The sequence below is a fragment of the Solanum verrucosum genome, unplaced genomic scaffold, assembly GCF_900185275.1.
Source record: "Solanum verrucosum unplaced genomic scaffold, falcon-dt-bn FXZP01000189.1, whole genome shotgun sequence".
In the NCBI taxonomy this organism is placed as follows: Eukaryota; Viridiplantae; Streptophyta; class Magnoliopsida; order Solanales; family Solanaceae; genus Solanum; species Solanum verrucosum.
Genome location: NW_026020814.1, coordinates 472,221 through 487,600, shown reverse-complemented (window position 1 = coordinate 487,600; position 15,380 = coordinate 472,221). Strand labels below are relative to the sequence as shown.

The window sequence follows — 15,380 nt, the reverse complement described above, 5'->3', positions numbered from 1 at the left end:
ATCTGACACGTCCAGATACGTCCAATTATGTGTAACTTAGATACATGTGGTCAAATATAAGTGTAATTTGTTCTAGATACATTGTATTCAAGTGGATTCACATGTATCTGACTCTATCTTCTCTTGCCTCTCTCCTATATCGCTCACCACTCACCTCTCTCACTCGTCTCTCTCCCTTTATCTAGTTAGATTTGCATGTATCTCAGAAACTTGCTTTTCTCTCTCCTATCTAACTCGTCTCTCTACCTATCTCGCTTGGCTCTCTCCATATTTTAGCGTATCTTATAGCAAAAATACATATATTTAAGTGTAACTAACTTAAAGTTATTAATTGGTGAGACAATATGTAATTATTTCAAACTATAGGAAGAGTTTATAGATATGATAGAAATGTTTTTCTAATTAAAAAGTTTTTCCTATAATTTCTTAGAGCAAAAATCTAAAGTCATTTAATCGTCAACACTTACAATTTATCAATATAAACAATTATTAGGTACTATTCTACATTTAATTAGCTAATTTAACCACATAAATATATATATATATATATATATATATATATATATATATATATAAAACTTATTTTAGATAATTTTTTTTAAATTATTTAATTAACACCACTTAACGAAAATAATTTTATAGATAAATATTGAACTTGTGCACATCTTGAAATTTTCGTCACTAGTATCATGAGAAACAAGACTTGATGGTACTTAAAATTCTTTTAGAACAAAAAGTGCAGTTTTTACAATATATAAATGAAAACGCACATAAAAATGCTATATTAATAAAATATTACCATTTATAGTAATAATAACATTTATAATATAGTTTTAATACATACTGCAAATAATAGTTTATAAAACACATATAATATAATTTTATTGATGTATAATACATTTATCACATATTTTAATACAAATATAGTACATTGTATCAATTTTTTACCAACAAACATAATATATTTCAAAACACTTATAATACATCTATATTGCATGCTTAATTTACTTTTAATACATAATGCATATTTATTATAGTATTGCTATGTAATACTATAAATAGTAATAAATAAAAGAGATTGGCTGAAGTCAATAATTATTTATTAAAAAAAGTATTGCCCAAGTAATTTTCCACATATAAATTAAGAATAGTCAGTAATTTTCTCTAAATTCTACATTTCATCATCAATTCAGGATTGGCCCATTATGAAAGCATATTGATTTGCTAATGGAAAAAGGAGTTGGCAAGTTTCAGCCAGATCGGCCCACTATGCTTCATATTTACGGCCCAAGCCCATCTGAGCACCCAACTAGTTCCTCTCGAAAAACCCTAAACCCTGATTAGCAGTATAAAATGTCCGCTAGACTGTAACTTCGACATTCAGCATTAGGGTTTATAGCTCTACTTGATAATTCTTCTCTGCTTCCATCATTTTCCAGCAGCAGCAGTAGCCATGGTTGCACCAACTAGAGGTATGAATATCTGGTTCTATGTAATTACTTCTAATGCTTGATTGTATGAATTGGGTTGAAATAAGTAGTAGTTGTATTTGTTCTAATATATGGCTTGTTTACTGGCATTTGCAGGTCGTGGTGGTGGTGGATTCAGGGGTGGTAGAGGAGATGGAGGAGGAAGAGGAGGACGAGGTGGTAGAGGAGGTTTCAGTGGTGGTAGAGGAGGTTTCAGTGGTGGAAGAGGGGGTTTTGGAAGTGGAGGAAGTGGGATGAAGCGAGGAGGTGGTAGAGGGGGTAGAGGAGACAGAGGTGGAGGAAGGGGACGTGGAGGAATGAAGGGTGGTAGTAGGGTTGTGGTGGAGCCTCATAGACATGGAGGCGTGTTCATTGCTAAGGGCAAGGAAGATGCTCTTTGTACTAAGAATTTGGTACCTGGTGAAGCTGTCTACAATGAAAAGAGAATCTCTGTTCAGGTTATAACCTTTCTTTTATCTTTAGGTTAGGTTTTTTACTGTTCTGTTTGTTCCGTGTACTTCGTTTTTTTTACCACTCTTGGTACCAAATGCTTGCAAGGTTGAGTCTTTCTTAGATGTGCATCACTTAGTGCTAGAAATTTGGTTATTAAGTGGATCTGAAAGTAATGTTTTGTTCATATAAATTACACGCAACTTGTCTTAATGAATTTAAATGCAAGTCCATCTAATTGATGTATATAGTTTATCATAGTGTTTTTGTTCTTGCTCGTTTTCGATGGAACAAGAAATTTTGAACAACTATAATGATTCTGTTGTTGTTACTGCGCCCATATTCCCCATCTTGTATACTACTATTGTGTTCTGTTCCGATTATCATCCTTGATATAACCATAAAGTATAAACTTTTTCTTTATCAAAAAATAAAATAAAATAAAGTATAAACTTTTTAACTTCTGTATGTCAGAACTTAACCCAATTCCAGAGTTTGTTTAATGTACACCATTATTGACTTGTGTATTTATTATATTCTTAGAATGAAGATGGAACAAAGGTTGAATACAGAGTGTGGAATCCTTTCCGTTCTAAGTTAGCAGCTGCAATTCTTGGAGGAGTTGATGATATCTGGATTGTAAGTTTGTCTCCTGTCAAATCATGAGCTTTAAAGTAGTTTTCTATGTTTAGAGAATAACACATTTCTTTCCATGTTGAATTTGTTCCAGAAACCAGGTGCTCGTGTCCTTTACCTGGGTGCTGCTTCAGGAACAACAGTATCTCATGTCTCAGACCTTGTTGGTCCTGTAAGTATCTATGTATGTGAATTCATTCATATTTTGTGTTGATGGCAGTGCTGGTTTTTTATTAGATGCTCATATCTTTGCAGGATGGGGTTGTATATGCTGTTGAATTTTCTCACCGAAGTGGAAGGGACTTGGTGAACATGGCTAAGAAACGTACCAATGTTATTCCCATTATTGAAGATGCTAGACACCCAGCCAAATACAGAATGTTGGTTGGAATGGTGGATGTGATATTTTCTGATGTTGCTCAACCTGATCAGGTCTGACCTTTTATGACTGTTGATGTGCAATAGTATTTTGCTGTGGCATATGTTTTTTGATACCATTTTCTCTGTCAATGGAGGTTGACTGCTGTGGTTGTATATCTCATTTACTTGATGACTTGATATTGACTTGGTATCTTTACTTCAATGAAACAATTATGTTGTCCATCTTTTTGGTTGAGTCATAATGTCCTTCAATGAACCTGTGCTATTGTTGGCTGGTTCTCTGTTCCTTTTAGTGCCTTTTCATAATTCCAACTTCAATTTTTTTAAGCCAATTTTTAGATGTTTATTTTCATGTTTTCTTAATCTTAATTTCCCCCCAATCTTTAGTTGTTTAACTTCTTTTTTCTTGAACTTGAATTTTTTTTTCTTCCAATTTTTAGATGTTTATCTTCATGTTCACTTCAAACTTTTTGAAAATGCTTATTTGTCTATGAAATTTCTTTTCCTTTTGGTTCTATACCGAACTGATAGGCAGATGATGATTTACTCGGATTCCCCTTCAAGACTTCATGGATGATGTTAAACCGAGTTTCTGATGCTGTCTTATTTATTTGTAGTTTGAAATATTAGCTTCAACCTCCAGTACTTTCTTTGTTCTCAGTTTTTTTGTTTTTAATAAGACGAAACAGTACAATGTTGCTGTGCTTCTTTTTGCAGGAAGACCTTTTCTGATTTTGTGAATCTGAAACTCCTATTTTCTTCTTTCCCAAAACATCACTTGATTCATCTTACAATTAGTTAATGAATCATTTTGTGTATTTTATTTTTTCTTCTCAAACCTATTGTCTTTTCCATATTATGAAGAGAGTAACTCTGTAGATATTGTATTTGTGGTTCTAAAGGCACACTGCACAGATATTTTAGCCTAAAACAGGGGAGTTTGACTGTGTCTCTCTAGGATTTCATTTCATTGTTGCCTGGCAGCACAGCAGTATGATGTGTATGAATTCTATTCCACTGTTTAAATAAACTTTGTTGTTCACAGGCAAGAATTTTAGCTCTGAATGCATCATACTTCTTGAAAGCTGGAGGTCACTTTGTTATCTCAATCAAGGTTTGTAGCCAATGCTCTTGTCATTTTAAGCTGATGCAAAGATATTGTTGGGAGCGTATCAATTTTAACTTGGGGATATAGAGCCTGTTTGTTTTTTTAGCTCTTCTTTTTTTCTCTATTGTTTACACGTCTCCTGTATTTTTCTAGGCAAACTGCATTGATTCAACAGTGCCAGCGGAAGCCGTATTTGCTCAGGAAGTGAAGAAGCTACAAGCCGATCAGTTTAAACCAGTGGAGCAGGTTACTCTAGAACCCTTTGAAAGAGACCACGCTTGTGTTGTTGGTACCTATCGTGTACCAAAGAAGCAAAAGGCTGCTGCCTAGAAAATTTAAGCTTATGATTTTTGTTAGTTAATGTTTTGTAGGAGGTTTGTTACAGACAGTATTGACACACTATTATATTTGATGGAAGTGTAATGGAATTTTGATTCTCTAAGTTATTGTTCATATGTTTTGTTTCTCTTTCGTTTTGAGTTTGTCTTTATTATTACCTGCTTGATTTTGACTAGGCTTTGTCTATGATTCGATTGGTTAAAAAATGAACTTCTCGAAATTGTGCTCATCAATTTTGCTATAGGTACTATTTTTTTTTGGGTTTAAGTCATCTATGGCCTCTTGAAATTGTTTTGTAAGACTGTCTTCAATGGTAGACTTTTTAACTCCAATGGTTGATTTTTTTTCTTCTTGCAAACTCAACAGGCTGTTTGTTTGCAAATTTAACAGGCAGTTTGTTTACCAAAAATGAAAAAAAAAAGAAGCCAAAACAAAAGACAGAAATTTGAAGTCTTAAAAATAATGGGTTGAAGAAGAAGAGCTTGTACATGGGTTTGAGGGTGGATTTTTTTTTGTGAATTAAAAGATTAATGTTTAATTAAATTAAATTTTCATTTATTTAGTCAATACATGCCAAGTGTCAAGAAAGTAGGTACAAATTTACTTTAAAAAAATAAAAAAAAATGTATTCACGCGCTCATCAGTAGTGAGATACACTTATTTTACAACATCAACATTTTGTGTTTAATAGGTACATGTCTTGAACAATTTAGGTGTTCAATAATCAATAATAGGTACAAGTCTTAGTTCAGGTGTCTAAGTGAATTATGCGGACAACTTTAAGGGGCCGTGGATGACTTAATCTATTTTTTTAAGACAGTCATGCAACTTATGTGTATTGTAATTTGTTGAGTGATTGGTAACTTATTCTGTTTTTCAACTAGTAGCGTCTATAACTTTATCAATAATAATCAGTCACATAGAGGTAATCAATAAATTCAATTAGATTCGGAAATTAAAATGTCCCAAGTCAAATTCATAAAAAGCTTCCTACCAGAACTTAGCTAAACTTTATATAAAGAATTAACCTATATCCTACATGACCTATATGCTGTCTACTTGGCACAAGATTACTTGTAAAAGTTGAGGCAAATAATCGTCAAATGACCAAAGAGAACAGCTGAATAAATTGGATGGTACCAAATCGACAATACGTTCCAGTGAAGACAGATTTCTCCATTTTATATGTGAAATATATGGTTAAACAGAAATCAAAATCACCACCATAATTGAAAAAAAAAAGAAGAAATCTCCTAAACTATACCACGAGACAATTATTAGAACGGAAAAGGGTCAAAATTACCCCCGAACTATATGAAATAGACCATTTATACCCTTCGTTATATTTTGGGATAAAAAATGCCCCTGCTATTATCCTAAGAGACCACAAATACCCTCAAGAGTTGACACCCCAAATTTTTGTTGACGTGGCAAGCCACGTGGGACTAATCCTTCCACCTAAGCGTTGCCAACTAGGATTCACTACAAAAGAACTAGATCTTTAGCGGCAACAACAGCGTCACAAAAGCTCAGAAAATCGTCACTAAAAGTTTTTAACATTAAATTCTAATTTTGTGTTTTTTTCTTCATTGTTTTTAAAAAACCAAATATGATATCGATTAAGTAGGAGTTTGAAGACACTATATGTTTTATTTTTATGTCATAGGTAAATGTATAAAATGTACAATGATGCATTATATATATATATATAGTAGGAGATTTGAATCGAGAAGTAATTTTGATTATTTTTCGTAATAATATTGGATGTTTTTAATATGGATATTGCAAGTTATTTATTTTAGAAAATTAGGTCGCAATCGAAAATTAATTATCATATTTTTTTGTTGAAAAAATAGGTTTTACTAGTGAATGGTTGTTGGAGCCTTAGTCGCCACTAAAAATCACTCATAACCTTTAGTGGCAATATTTTGGGATTTTGTGGCGACTTTGTCACCACTAAAAGTCAAGTTCTTTTGTAGTGAATCTTAGTTGGCAATGCTTAGGTGGAGGGATTAGTCCCATGTGGCTTGCCAAGTCACTAAAAAATTAGGGTGTTAACTCTTGAGGGTATTTGTGGTCTCCTGGGATAACTGCGAGGGTATTTTTGATCCCAAAATGTAATGGAGGGTATAAGTGGTCTATTTCGCATAGTTCAGGGGCAATTTTGACCCTTTTCCGTTATTAGAATACTTACATCTAACAAACTCCAACACAACAAGAAAAAAAATCTGACTGACTATCTGTTCTTTCTATCTTAACTTGCGGCTTCTTTCATCAAAGATAGGTGCGAGCTAGTTTTCCCAACTGAACATAACAATTGCTACCCCATTAACACTAACTACATACTCCATCTAGATGATGCATTCAACAAAACAAATAATCAAGGAGGAATTGGGGGGACAATTAGAAATATTTCTGGGAACTGAAAAAATAAATACTAACTTTGCAATTGGAGCATAAATTATAGCCTTATTGTATGGTTTAAGGGTGTAACCAAACACAATTTAACAACGTTGACGATTTATAAAGACTTTTCTATGAAGGCCACACGCCCTTGCTCCAATTTACTTCATGAATACAGCCACAGGAGATCGCTCCACCAAAGGGGGAACCCCCAAATTAAGAACATAACAAGTTTGCATATTGAAAACCATTATGTTATATGTATATAAGTGACTAATGTTTTAGCTTACACCTAATGATTTATCTACTGATACTGATATATCATCTATCTTTTACCAATAGCATTAATAAACTACAAGTAGAATAGCTTTAATTTCTATTATATGTTCATGATTTACTAGAATGTAAACAAGCCATATATATAACTGAATAAGTGTCAAATTGACCAATCAATTATGTCTCATTAAAAAATGATATGAATTAGTAAATCAGAAAAAGAGACCAGAAAAAATAATTCTGATAAACAATGTTTGAATTTGAAAACATTACAGAATGTGAATGTTTTCATCCCTCAACAACTAACTACACTAGAAAACTGATCAATGCTCATCTCGCGCTTCCTTTTCAAACCTGCTTTTCTAGTCTCATCATACTGTCCTCTAAATGTGCTATGTGCAGGATAATAAGCAGCAACTCCCCATTTCATGTTTACAACATCAACATCACATGGTTTCTTCTGCTGCAGTTCATCGACAGACTCCCCTGAAGTCTTTGTGGCCACCTTCAAAGCTGAACACAATTCTGATGGGAATGAAAGGGTATTATGTGCTGACACCATAACTTGAACTCGAAAAAGAGGAGCACTAACTCCATGCTCTGAACTACTGTTACTGGACTCCGACAACATTCTGTTTACTGTTTTCCTTAGAGTGATATTAGGCAAGAGTGCATCAACAACTACATTTCTAGTCCCACAAACACAACTAGAGTTGCACATTATATGGTTCCTAATGCATTTATCACAAAAACTACTGAAACAACATTTGCTTGCTATAACTGCATCTTTCATCAATTCTTTACACAATGGGCAATAGAACTCTCGTGGTATATCTCTAAAGGAACTCTTCATTGAAGAAGAGGATGCAGACGACAAACCTTCAACACCCTTTGAAGATACAGCCTCATTGGTCTTCAAAACTCCAACACTGCCACCACTTGGGGCTGCTATCAACATGGAATTCGGTAGAGGCTTCACTTTCTTCATGTCATAACTGTGGTCACCATTTGTAGGACAGTGCTGAATATAATGTCCAGGCACATTGCATCGATGACACACGTATCCATAAGGTGGTTTTTTCCATTCCATTTCACCTCGACCAAAACCATAGCCATTAGAGAAGTGTTCAATGTCTGGTGTAGCAATTACATTCTTGATCTTAGTGTCTTCATCATGTTTGCTACTAGTGGGGGCACTTGGCACAGGATTATCTGATTGAACAGGCAATATTTTTGGAATGGCATATACATCATCCCCAAAATCATCACATTCAAAATCTAGACAACAATATTTGGCTGAAACAGACTCATGACCCTCCTCTTTATACACTTGCTTTGACTCAGTAAGGGATGGAATTACTATGGGCAAGAGAGGTGGTCCAGGAATACGACGAATCAAAACACTAGTATTTTTAGCAATCAAAGCCTTTTCATCAACATAGTGTTCGTTACTTTGTGAATTGGTAATAAGAAGATCGAAATCTTTACCCCTACCATAACGCTTCGATTCAAATATTTTTAATTTCAAATCCCAAACAGAAATAAATGGATGGACAATCGGAATAGAATCACAATGCTTCGCACTTTTATACTTGAAATGAATTGCCATAACTGAATAACAATTCTATCAAATATATACAACACAGTAACAGATCTAATCAAATATTGAATACAAAACAGAGAGTAAATTTGTACCAAAACAACACTAAAGAAGCTAAATCAAAGAATCTTCAATCGGCACTTGAAGCTAGGGTTTCAAATCCGGGCGAACGAACACGAAAACGCCGATGGTTCAAGACGACAATAGAATCAACCACGAAAACGCCGATGGTTCAAGACGGCAATTGAATCAACCATGAAAACGCCGATGGTTCAAGATGGCAATTGAATCAACCACGAAAACGCCGATGGTTCAAGACGGCAATTGAACCAACCACAAAAACGCCGATGGTTCAAGACGGCGATTGAATCAACCACGAAAACGCCGATGGTTCCAGACGGCGATTGAATCAACCACTGATTCTTCAAAATCAGGAAAACGAGAGCGATATTGAAATTGCGATAACCAACAGCAGGAACTCAAGAGCGGAATTGAAATTGCTTTGCGGAGAAAAATTGTGTATGGAAGGAGGGTTTCTTTAGGTTTATATAGATTTTCCGAAGATGACTTAACGTCTAAGAAAACAAATCCTTTACCAAAAGTAATAGTTATTCTCTCTCCTTTTTATATTACTTAGATGTTGTGGTTAATTTTAACTATGACCACTCAATTAAGTAATTAAGTTTTATTTTTCATAAAAGTCGCTTAATTTTTATTTATAAAATAATTATTTAATAGTTATAATATATATACTTATAAAAAATCTAATATAATAATACCAAATAGATCCAATTGTGAAATTATTTATCTAAATTGGACCACATCCAAACTATTTACTCTTAATGGACCTATGACCCAAATCATTTACCCGCTTACCCCCATTTTCTTCCTTTCTTATTTCACGCATGATGTCAGCATGACATCAACATCACTGCTAAGAATTAATCCTCTATGATACTCCATCGATATATTGATTATCAATATCATATAGGATTGAGCTGAATCCTCTGTGATACTCGATCAGTATATTGATACCCTATTCGTATCACATAGGAATAAAAAATAAATAAGAAACAATTAAGAGAAAATTATTAAAGTCACAATCTTATGTATTAAACTCTAAATTAGTAGAATCTATATATATATATAAATTTATTTTTTATTTTTATCTTTTTGCAAATTTTAAAAAAATTGTATCTAAATTATGATAATTTTTAAAATTATTTTAAAATTAAAATATTGATAAATTGAAACATACATCTACGACAGTATGTACTATACCGTAATAGTACTTATCGAAAGACTGAAACAAACCTCAATAAAAACATTGTTCAGTTACTCATTGATACCATTAAAATATATTTATCTACGGTAATATACTATGATGGTATTAAAAAGAAGAAAAAGGCAAATGCTGACATCAACATGATGTCAATGCACAAATAAAAATAATTAAATAAACAGATACCATTTGAAAATAAAAAGGGGTATGAAAATAATAAGACATATAAGGATAAATATTTTACTTTTTGGGGTATAAATATTTAATTTTTCTACCTATTAAATTGATATAATCGATCGTGACCCTTCTATACTTGTCGAATTTTATTTGATGTATATCTAAACTTTGTGTTGATTTAATTACCCTCTTAATTTTGTAAATTAATAGCCACAATCCCTTGAATCTGACATTCCATGGATGTGTGACACACACCACTACGTGAGTTTTTTTTCCTGGATTTCTTTTATTAGAATAAATGTATATTTTTTATTTTTCTAAGTTTACTAATTATTTAAATCATCTTTTCAGGGTTAATGTGGTTTTTTTTAAAGCTAGAACAACGATATTTTGATTATAATTTTTTTATTTGGCTAAAAATAATGATATTCTTATTAAGGTCCAAAAAAGAAGAAATGCACCGTTAGAAAGAATAATTATTGCATCTAAAACGAAATAAATAAAATATCAATAAAATATTATATGTATATTTAACCTGAAAAGGAAATAATGCACAATTAAATAAATTGTCTTTGCACGAAAAACACACATTTTTTTTCTTTTTGTACTAAATACTTGTTTTGAATTTCATTGTTTTAGCTAAACCTTTCTTAATTTGGCTAAAATAATTAAATTTTCAACTAAGCTTTGTAAACTTGGGTCCAAGAAAATAAAATATATATTTGAAACAAATAATAATTGTATATAAAAGAGAATAAAAAAAGGAAAATTGTATATAATAACAAACTATTAATTCAAATTAAATGTTCTAACCATAGTTTGATTTAATTGTACCCCATAGCAAACTGTTGCTATTTCGCCTCTCTTCCTGGTGAATCTCGCTTGCCACTCTCATTCTCGCTGGGCAGTCTTGCTCGCCTCTCTCGCTTTTATACAAACACAAATGTATAAAATGCGTTTGTGCTTGTATAAGCAAGAGAAAATTGTATATATACATATATTTTCGTTCCCCTCTCTCCCCTCTTCCAGATCTCACTTGCCACTCTCCCAGATCTCACTCGCCACTCTCACTCGCCTCTCTCACTTTATACAAACAAAAATGTATACATTGCATTTGTGTTTGTATAAAGTGAGAGAAAATTGTATATACAAATACAAATGCATATATTTTCGTTCTATACACTTATGATTATACAAATAGGATCTTTCCCTGCCCAGTTTTCTTTTGTCTTTCTCTCTTTCTGGCTTTATACAAACACATATTATACAATTGATTCTTTTTGTATGTGTATACTGAAACAAATTATACAATTGCTTCTTTTGTATATATGTATAGCGAAATAGTCATAGCAAACATAAAGTTTGCTATGGAGCACAATTATGCAAACTATAGCTATATGACTATATCATACAAATATGATTTTTGTGTTTGCTATATGTGAAAGTTGCTCTAAAAAAACACATTCAAAATAAAACATGCAATGCATATTAAGAAAAAATAATAATAGAAATACAATTGAAACAAATAAATCTTTATACTGATTATGTGGTAATTAATAGTTGAAAATATTCACTTGAAAAATGGAGTTTGCGAATCCAAAAGTGTAAAAGTTTGGGTCCATCAATGTGTGAAACATAAACGAGCCTCACACAGCTAGCGTTAGTGTAAGGCAGGAGAAAGAGCAAAACAAACAAACATCTTAGCCTAATGTTCTAAATTGCAGCTACATTCCTATTAAAACTAACAGCCCCCACTCACAAGTCACAATGTTAGAGTATATACTAGCCTGGTCTAGTTGTCATTAACTGGTTAACAAAAACAAAGATAAAGGCCCTTCATCCTCTGATGTCACTGCAAAATCTCACTTTTATGGTAAGGCTTTCGTAGGCTCTGGAATAAGAGTTTCCTCAGCTTCAAAGTCTTGACCTCCCCACTTGCGTAGGCGCTCTGCCGATTGCTCAACCTGCATTTCATTTTCTTATTATTACACATGACTTAATCATACCGAAACGCAAGGTTCAATAAAAATCAATAGTGTAACTAGTATTGCTTCATCTGCAACTTTTTCAAAGAGGAGGATAAAAAGAAAATTCACCCTTTGGGCAGCGACTTTCAAACAAAATTCTTACGTCGTCTATAGGATAATCATTTTACAGAGGACGTGCAGCTAATACTAACCAAGAACGAAGTACACATTATCAAGCATGATTTTTTTTGGAGTTTAGTTGGATAAAATCATCAACTGTTTCACTTACCTCTTTATTCCAATCAATTCTATAGAGTACAAATGAGAGTAACAGTGTCTGCAAAGCAAGTCCTGCTATCATTCCTGCCCATAGTCCCTGCAAGATAAATTCATAATTGGGATAAATTAAATTTCAATCATAATTTTTTAGGTTCAAAAAGGTTACGAGATGCTAAAACAAGGTGTTTCCTACTCATCACCAGTAGTTTCCTATAAAAAGATGCTTATAAATGCCGAGTGAGATTAAAATTTGATGTACTTATCATATGTAACTTTCGGAATGAGAGATTATTTACCACAACTCCATAGTCAGCCACATAACCAAGCATATATCCTAGAGGAATACCAAAAACATAGTATGATCCTAAATTGATATAAGCCACTAAACCTTGCCATCCACCTCCTATAGCAACACCTGTAAAACAATATTTGCCACAATAAGGACTACATAGACGAACACACTTCTAACCATAGAAACAGTGAAGTTGGAATAAAAGCAATACCTGATATTACAGGCTGAACACTGTTAAGAAGCATGGTTATTCCAAGAAGCCAAGCAAGGTCTGCAACGGCTTGTTGCAAATCCTTGCTGTTTGTGAAAAAAATAGCCAGATGATTTCTTACGGCAAGTACAAATATCATGCAGAGTATCCCAATGAGGAGTGATTGAAACACTGTGATATATACACTATATTTGGTAGCCCTGGGATGTCCTAGCCCAAGCTCATTGGAGACTCGAACACTGAGACAGAGACAATGCATTAAAACAAACCCCAAAATAAATGTAGTACATTTTTTTACAAGCTTTTACACTAAATTACCTTATGGCAGCATTGATTCCAATGAATAACATCTCTTCCCATCCATCAACATTCATACTGAAAGACGAAAAAAAGAGAATAAAATGATTGATGCACGTTTGATAAAAGGAGCTCACGACACTTTCATCTTATTGAAAGCTATACACTAAACCACAAAACTTGCACAGGACAGTTAAACTTAGAATTCTGTGCTCTAAATAATGTCTGTTGATAAAAGTTGTAGCTTCACTGTCAGTGAGCGTTAAAATTTATTTGAATGGGCTTAAGCATTGAGCGGTTAATGTCGATATACATATGCAAAAATGAACTTTTACCCATCTGCCTAAGTCTTGTTAGACAGAGTTCTCGGCACATTGGTTAAACAGGCGAGCTGCACGCAAGTTGGCTTTACACTGCCGTTATAAAACAAAAGAGAAAAAAGACACAAAACTCACCAAATCGAGAGGGATCCAACAGCAATAACTGCATCCTTGAGATGTCCAGTGAGTATAATAATACTCATCATGTACCACATTTCAAGACATAACATGACAGCTGAAGCAACTGAGAGTCTAACAAATGCCCAAATCTCATTTAATGCCGACAAAGACCATCCCGTCCATCCATCCTTACACCAAACAACCACATAAACAAATTGAGCTATTGCGTCCGCCCAACCTGTAATATTAAATGCTAACGCTGCCCCATCTGTACCCAAATTGAATACATATATGAACAGCCATAGCAGAAGAGCATGGAGTAAAAGATCCACAAAACCAATCCAAGCCACCACACCAACTTTACTTTGGGCTTGCAAAAACTTTGAAGTGGGAATAGTGACCGCCAGTGAATACAACTCGGGGATTGACAACAGGGCAAATTTCCCAGCAAGAACAGCCATTTCATGTTCTTGGCCTAAAAACTTAAGTAATGGAGTTGCAAAAATATAAATTGGCAACAGAAGGAATGTACTAAACAATAGAATAAGCATCGACCGCTGTGTGTAAATCCCAAGCATATGTATTTGCCCATCACCAAATGCCTGTCCACACAGTGTCTCCAGAGCACTCCCCATGCCCAACTACACAAATTTTACAACAAATTCCCAAATAAGAAACTAAAATTACAAATAATCAGTAGCAAAAGGAAAAACAGAGAAAACGATCCATGAAGCCGAAAGAGGAGGGGTAAATTTCTCAAATGGCAATTCAAGTTGAATAAATTATGGAGCAAAGTGACTTTACTTTGTTTTGTATTACACACTCATTCAATTGTGCGCTATATCTTAGAAAATCATTATTGCCGGATCATGCACTAAAATTCACCGGAAATTGTTGTCAGCATTTTAAATTCTACTCTAATTTATATTCCATGTTCGGCCCAAATAAAATCAACAACGAAGGTTAGAAATAGGCATTTGGATCGAGCAGATATAATATGAGAATACGAACCATGAAGCCGAAAGAGAAAGTACCAATAACGTTTTGAGCAACAGAAATAGCAGAGAGCTCAACAGCACCAAGATGACCACAAAAAGCAACGGTAATGGAGTAGGTCCCGTATTGGCAAAGGACATTGAAAGCAATTGGGCCTCCAATCTCCCATAGCTTCACTGTCTCGATCCAGAGTACAGCCCACCATTCTTTCAGGCCTTTAACCGGTCGGTAATCACCGTCGGGCCCAATGAGCTGGTGGTGGTTGCCGGAGAAGTCATGCAGAAATGGCGTTTCCATTACTCCGACGTTACAATTCTCCGCGTTTTGCTTGTATTATATGTCATATTCAGAAAATGGTAAAGAGAGAGAAGCATTAAAGTGTGAATGTACCAAAGATGGAAGTTAATAGTACAAAAAAGGCAACGAAAATATGCCAAAATACAATTTATTTTATAAATAATCGGCGGCGAAAAATGCTCCGCGCCTTCTTTACTTTGGTTTGGTTGTTTTGAAGTAGTGGTCCCTTTTTTCCACATATGATGGTTTTCAAGTCCGTTCAAATTGACTTATTTTAACTGTTTTATAATTAAAATAACTTTTGAAATGAAATGTTTTTATATAATTACAAGTAAATTTAAAAATAGAAAGAAAGTAAAAATAAAAATATGATAAAGCATTTATATGTGTTTTAAATAGTTTTTTAGTTCTAATTGAATGAAATTCACCAAAGTTTAAGTTTTTCAAATACAATTAAAGAAGTCAGAATCTAACAAAGAT

The 15,380-nt window shown here is 33.6% G+C and overlaps 2 protein-coding genes, 1 non-coding gene and 1 pseudogene across 4 annotated transcripts; 2 read left to right on the top strand and 2 right to left on the bottom strand.

The window, feature by feature from the left end:
• Nucleotides 1-1,382: 1,382 nt before the first annotated feature.
• LOC125813337 (rRNA 2'-O-methyltransferase fibrillarin 1-like) lies at nt 1,383-4,515 on the top strand. Its single transcript, XM_049492839.1, has 7 exons — nt 1,383-1,472; nt 1,587-1,927; nt 2,463-2,558; nt 2,650-2,727; nt 2,811-2,987; nt 3,982-4,050; nt 4,198-4,515. Exons 1-7 carry the CDS (start codon nt 1,454-1,456, stop codon nt 4,372-4,374), a joined length of 957 nt encoding a protein of 318 aa, XP_049348796.1. The 5' UTR covers nt 1,383-1,453; the 3' UTR covers nt 4,375-4,515.
• LOC125813354 (small nucleolar RNA snoR60) lies at nt 3,466-3,536 on the top strand. Its single transcript, XR_007442060.1, has one exon. It is a non-coding gene; the product is annotated as a small nucleolar RNA snoR60 (small nucleolar RNA).
• A 2,939-nt stretch (nt 4,516-7,454) lies between the features above and the next one.
• On the bottom strand, nt 7,455-8,879 carry LOC125813330 (E3 ubiquitin ligase PARAQUAT TOLERANCE 3-like; annotated as a pseudogene).
• Nucleotides 8,880-11,888: 3,009 nt separating this feature from the next.
• Nucleotides 11,889-14,936, bottom strand: LOC125813326 (protein DETOXIFICATION 35-like). Of its 2 annotated transcripts, none has more exons than XM_049492822.1 (7): nt 14,619-14,936; nt 13,623-14,248; nt 13,189-13,245; nt 12,871-13,109; nt 12,664-12,782; nt 12,378-12,464; nt 11,889-12,085 (listed from the first exon to the last, which is right to left on the bottom strand). In XM_049492822.1, the coding sequence occupies exons 1-7, from the start codon at nt 14,898-14,900 to the stop codon at nt 11,990-11,992; spliced, it is 1,506 nt and encodes a 501-aa protein (XP_049348779.1). In that variant the 5' UTR covers nt 14,901-14,936; the 3' UTR covers nt 11,889-11,989. The 2 variants fall into 2 exon arrangements, with proteins under 2 accessions (XP_049348779.1, XP_049348780.1); XM_049492823.1 differs by having other exon boundaries at nt 14,642-14,904.
• Between the last annotated feature and the right edge of the window lie 444 nt (nt 14,937-15,380).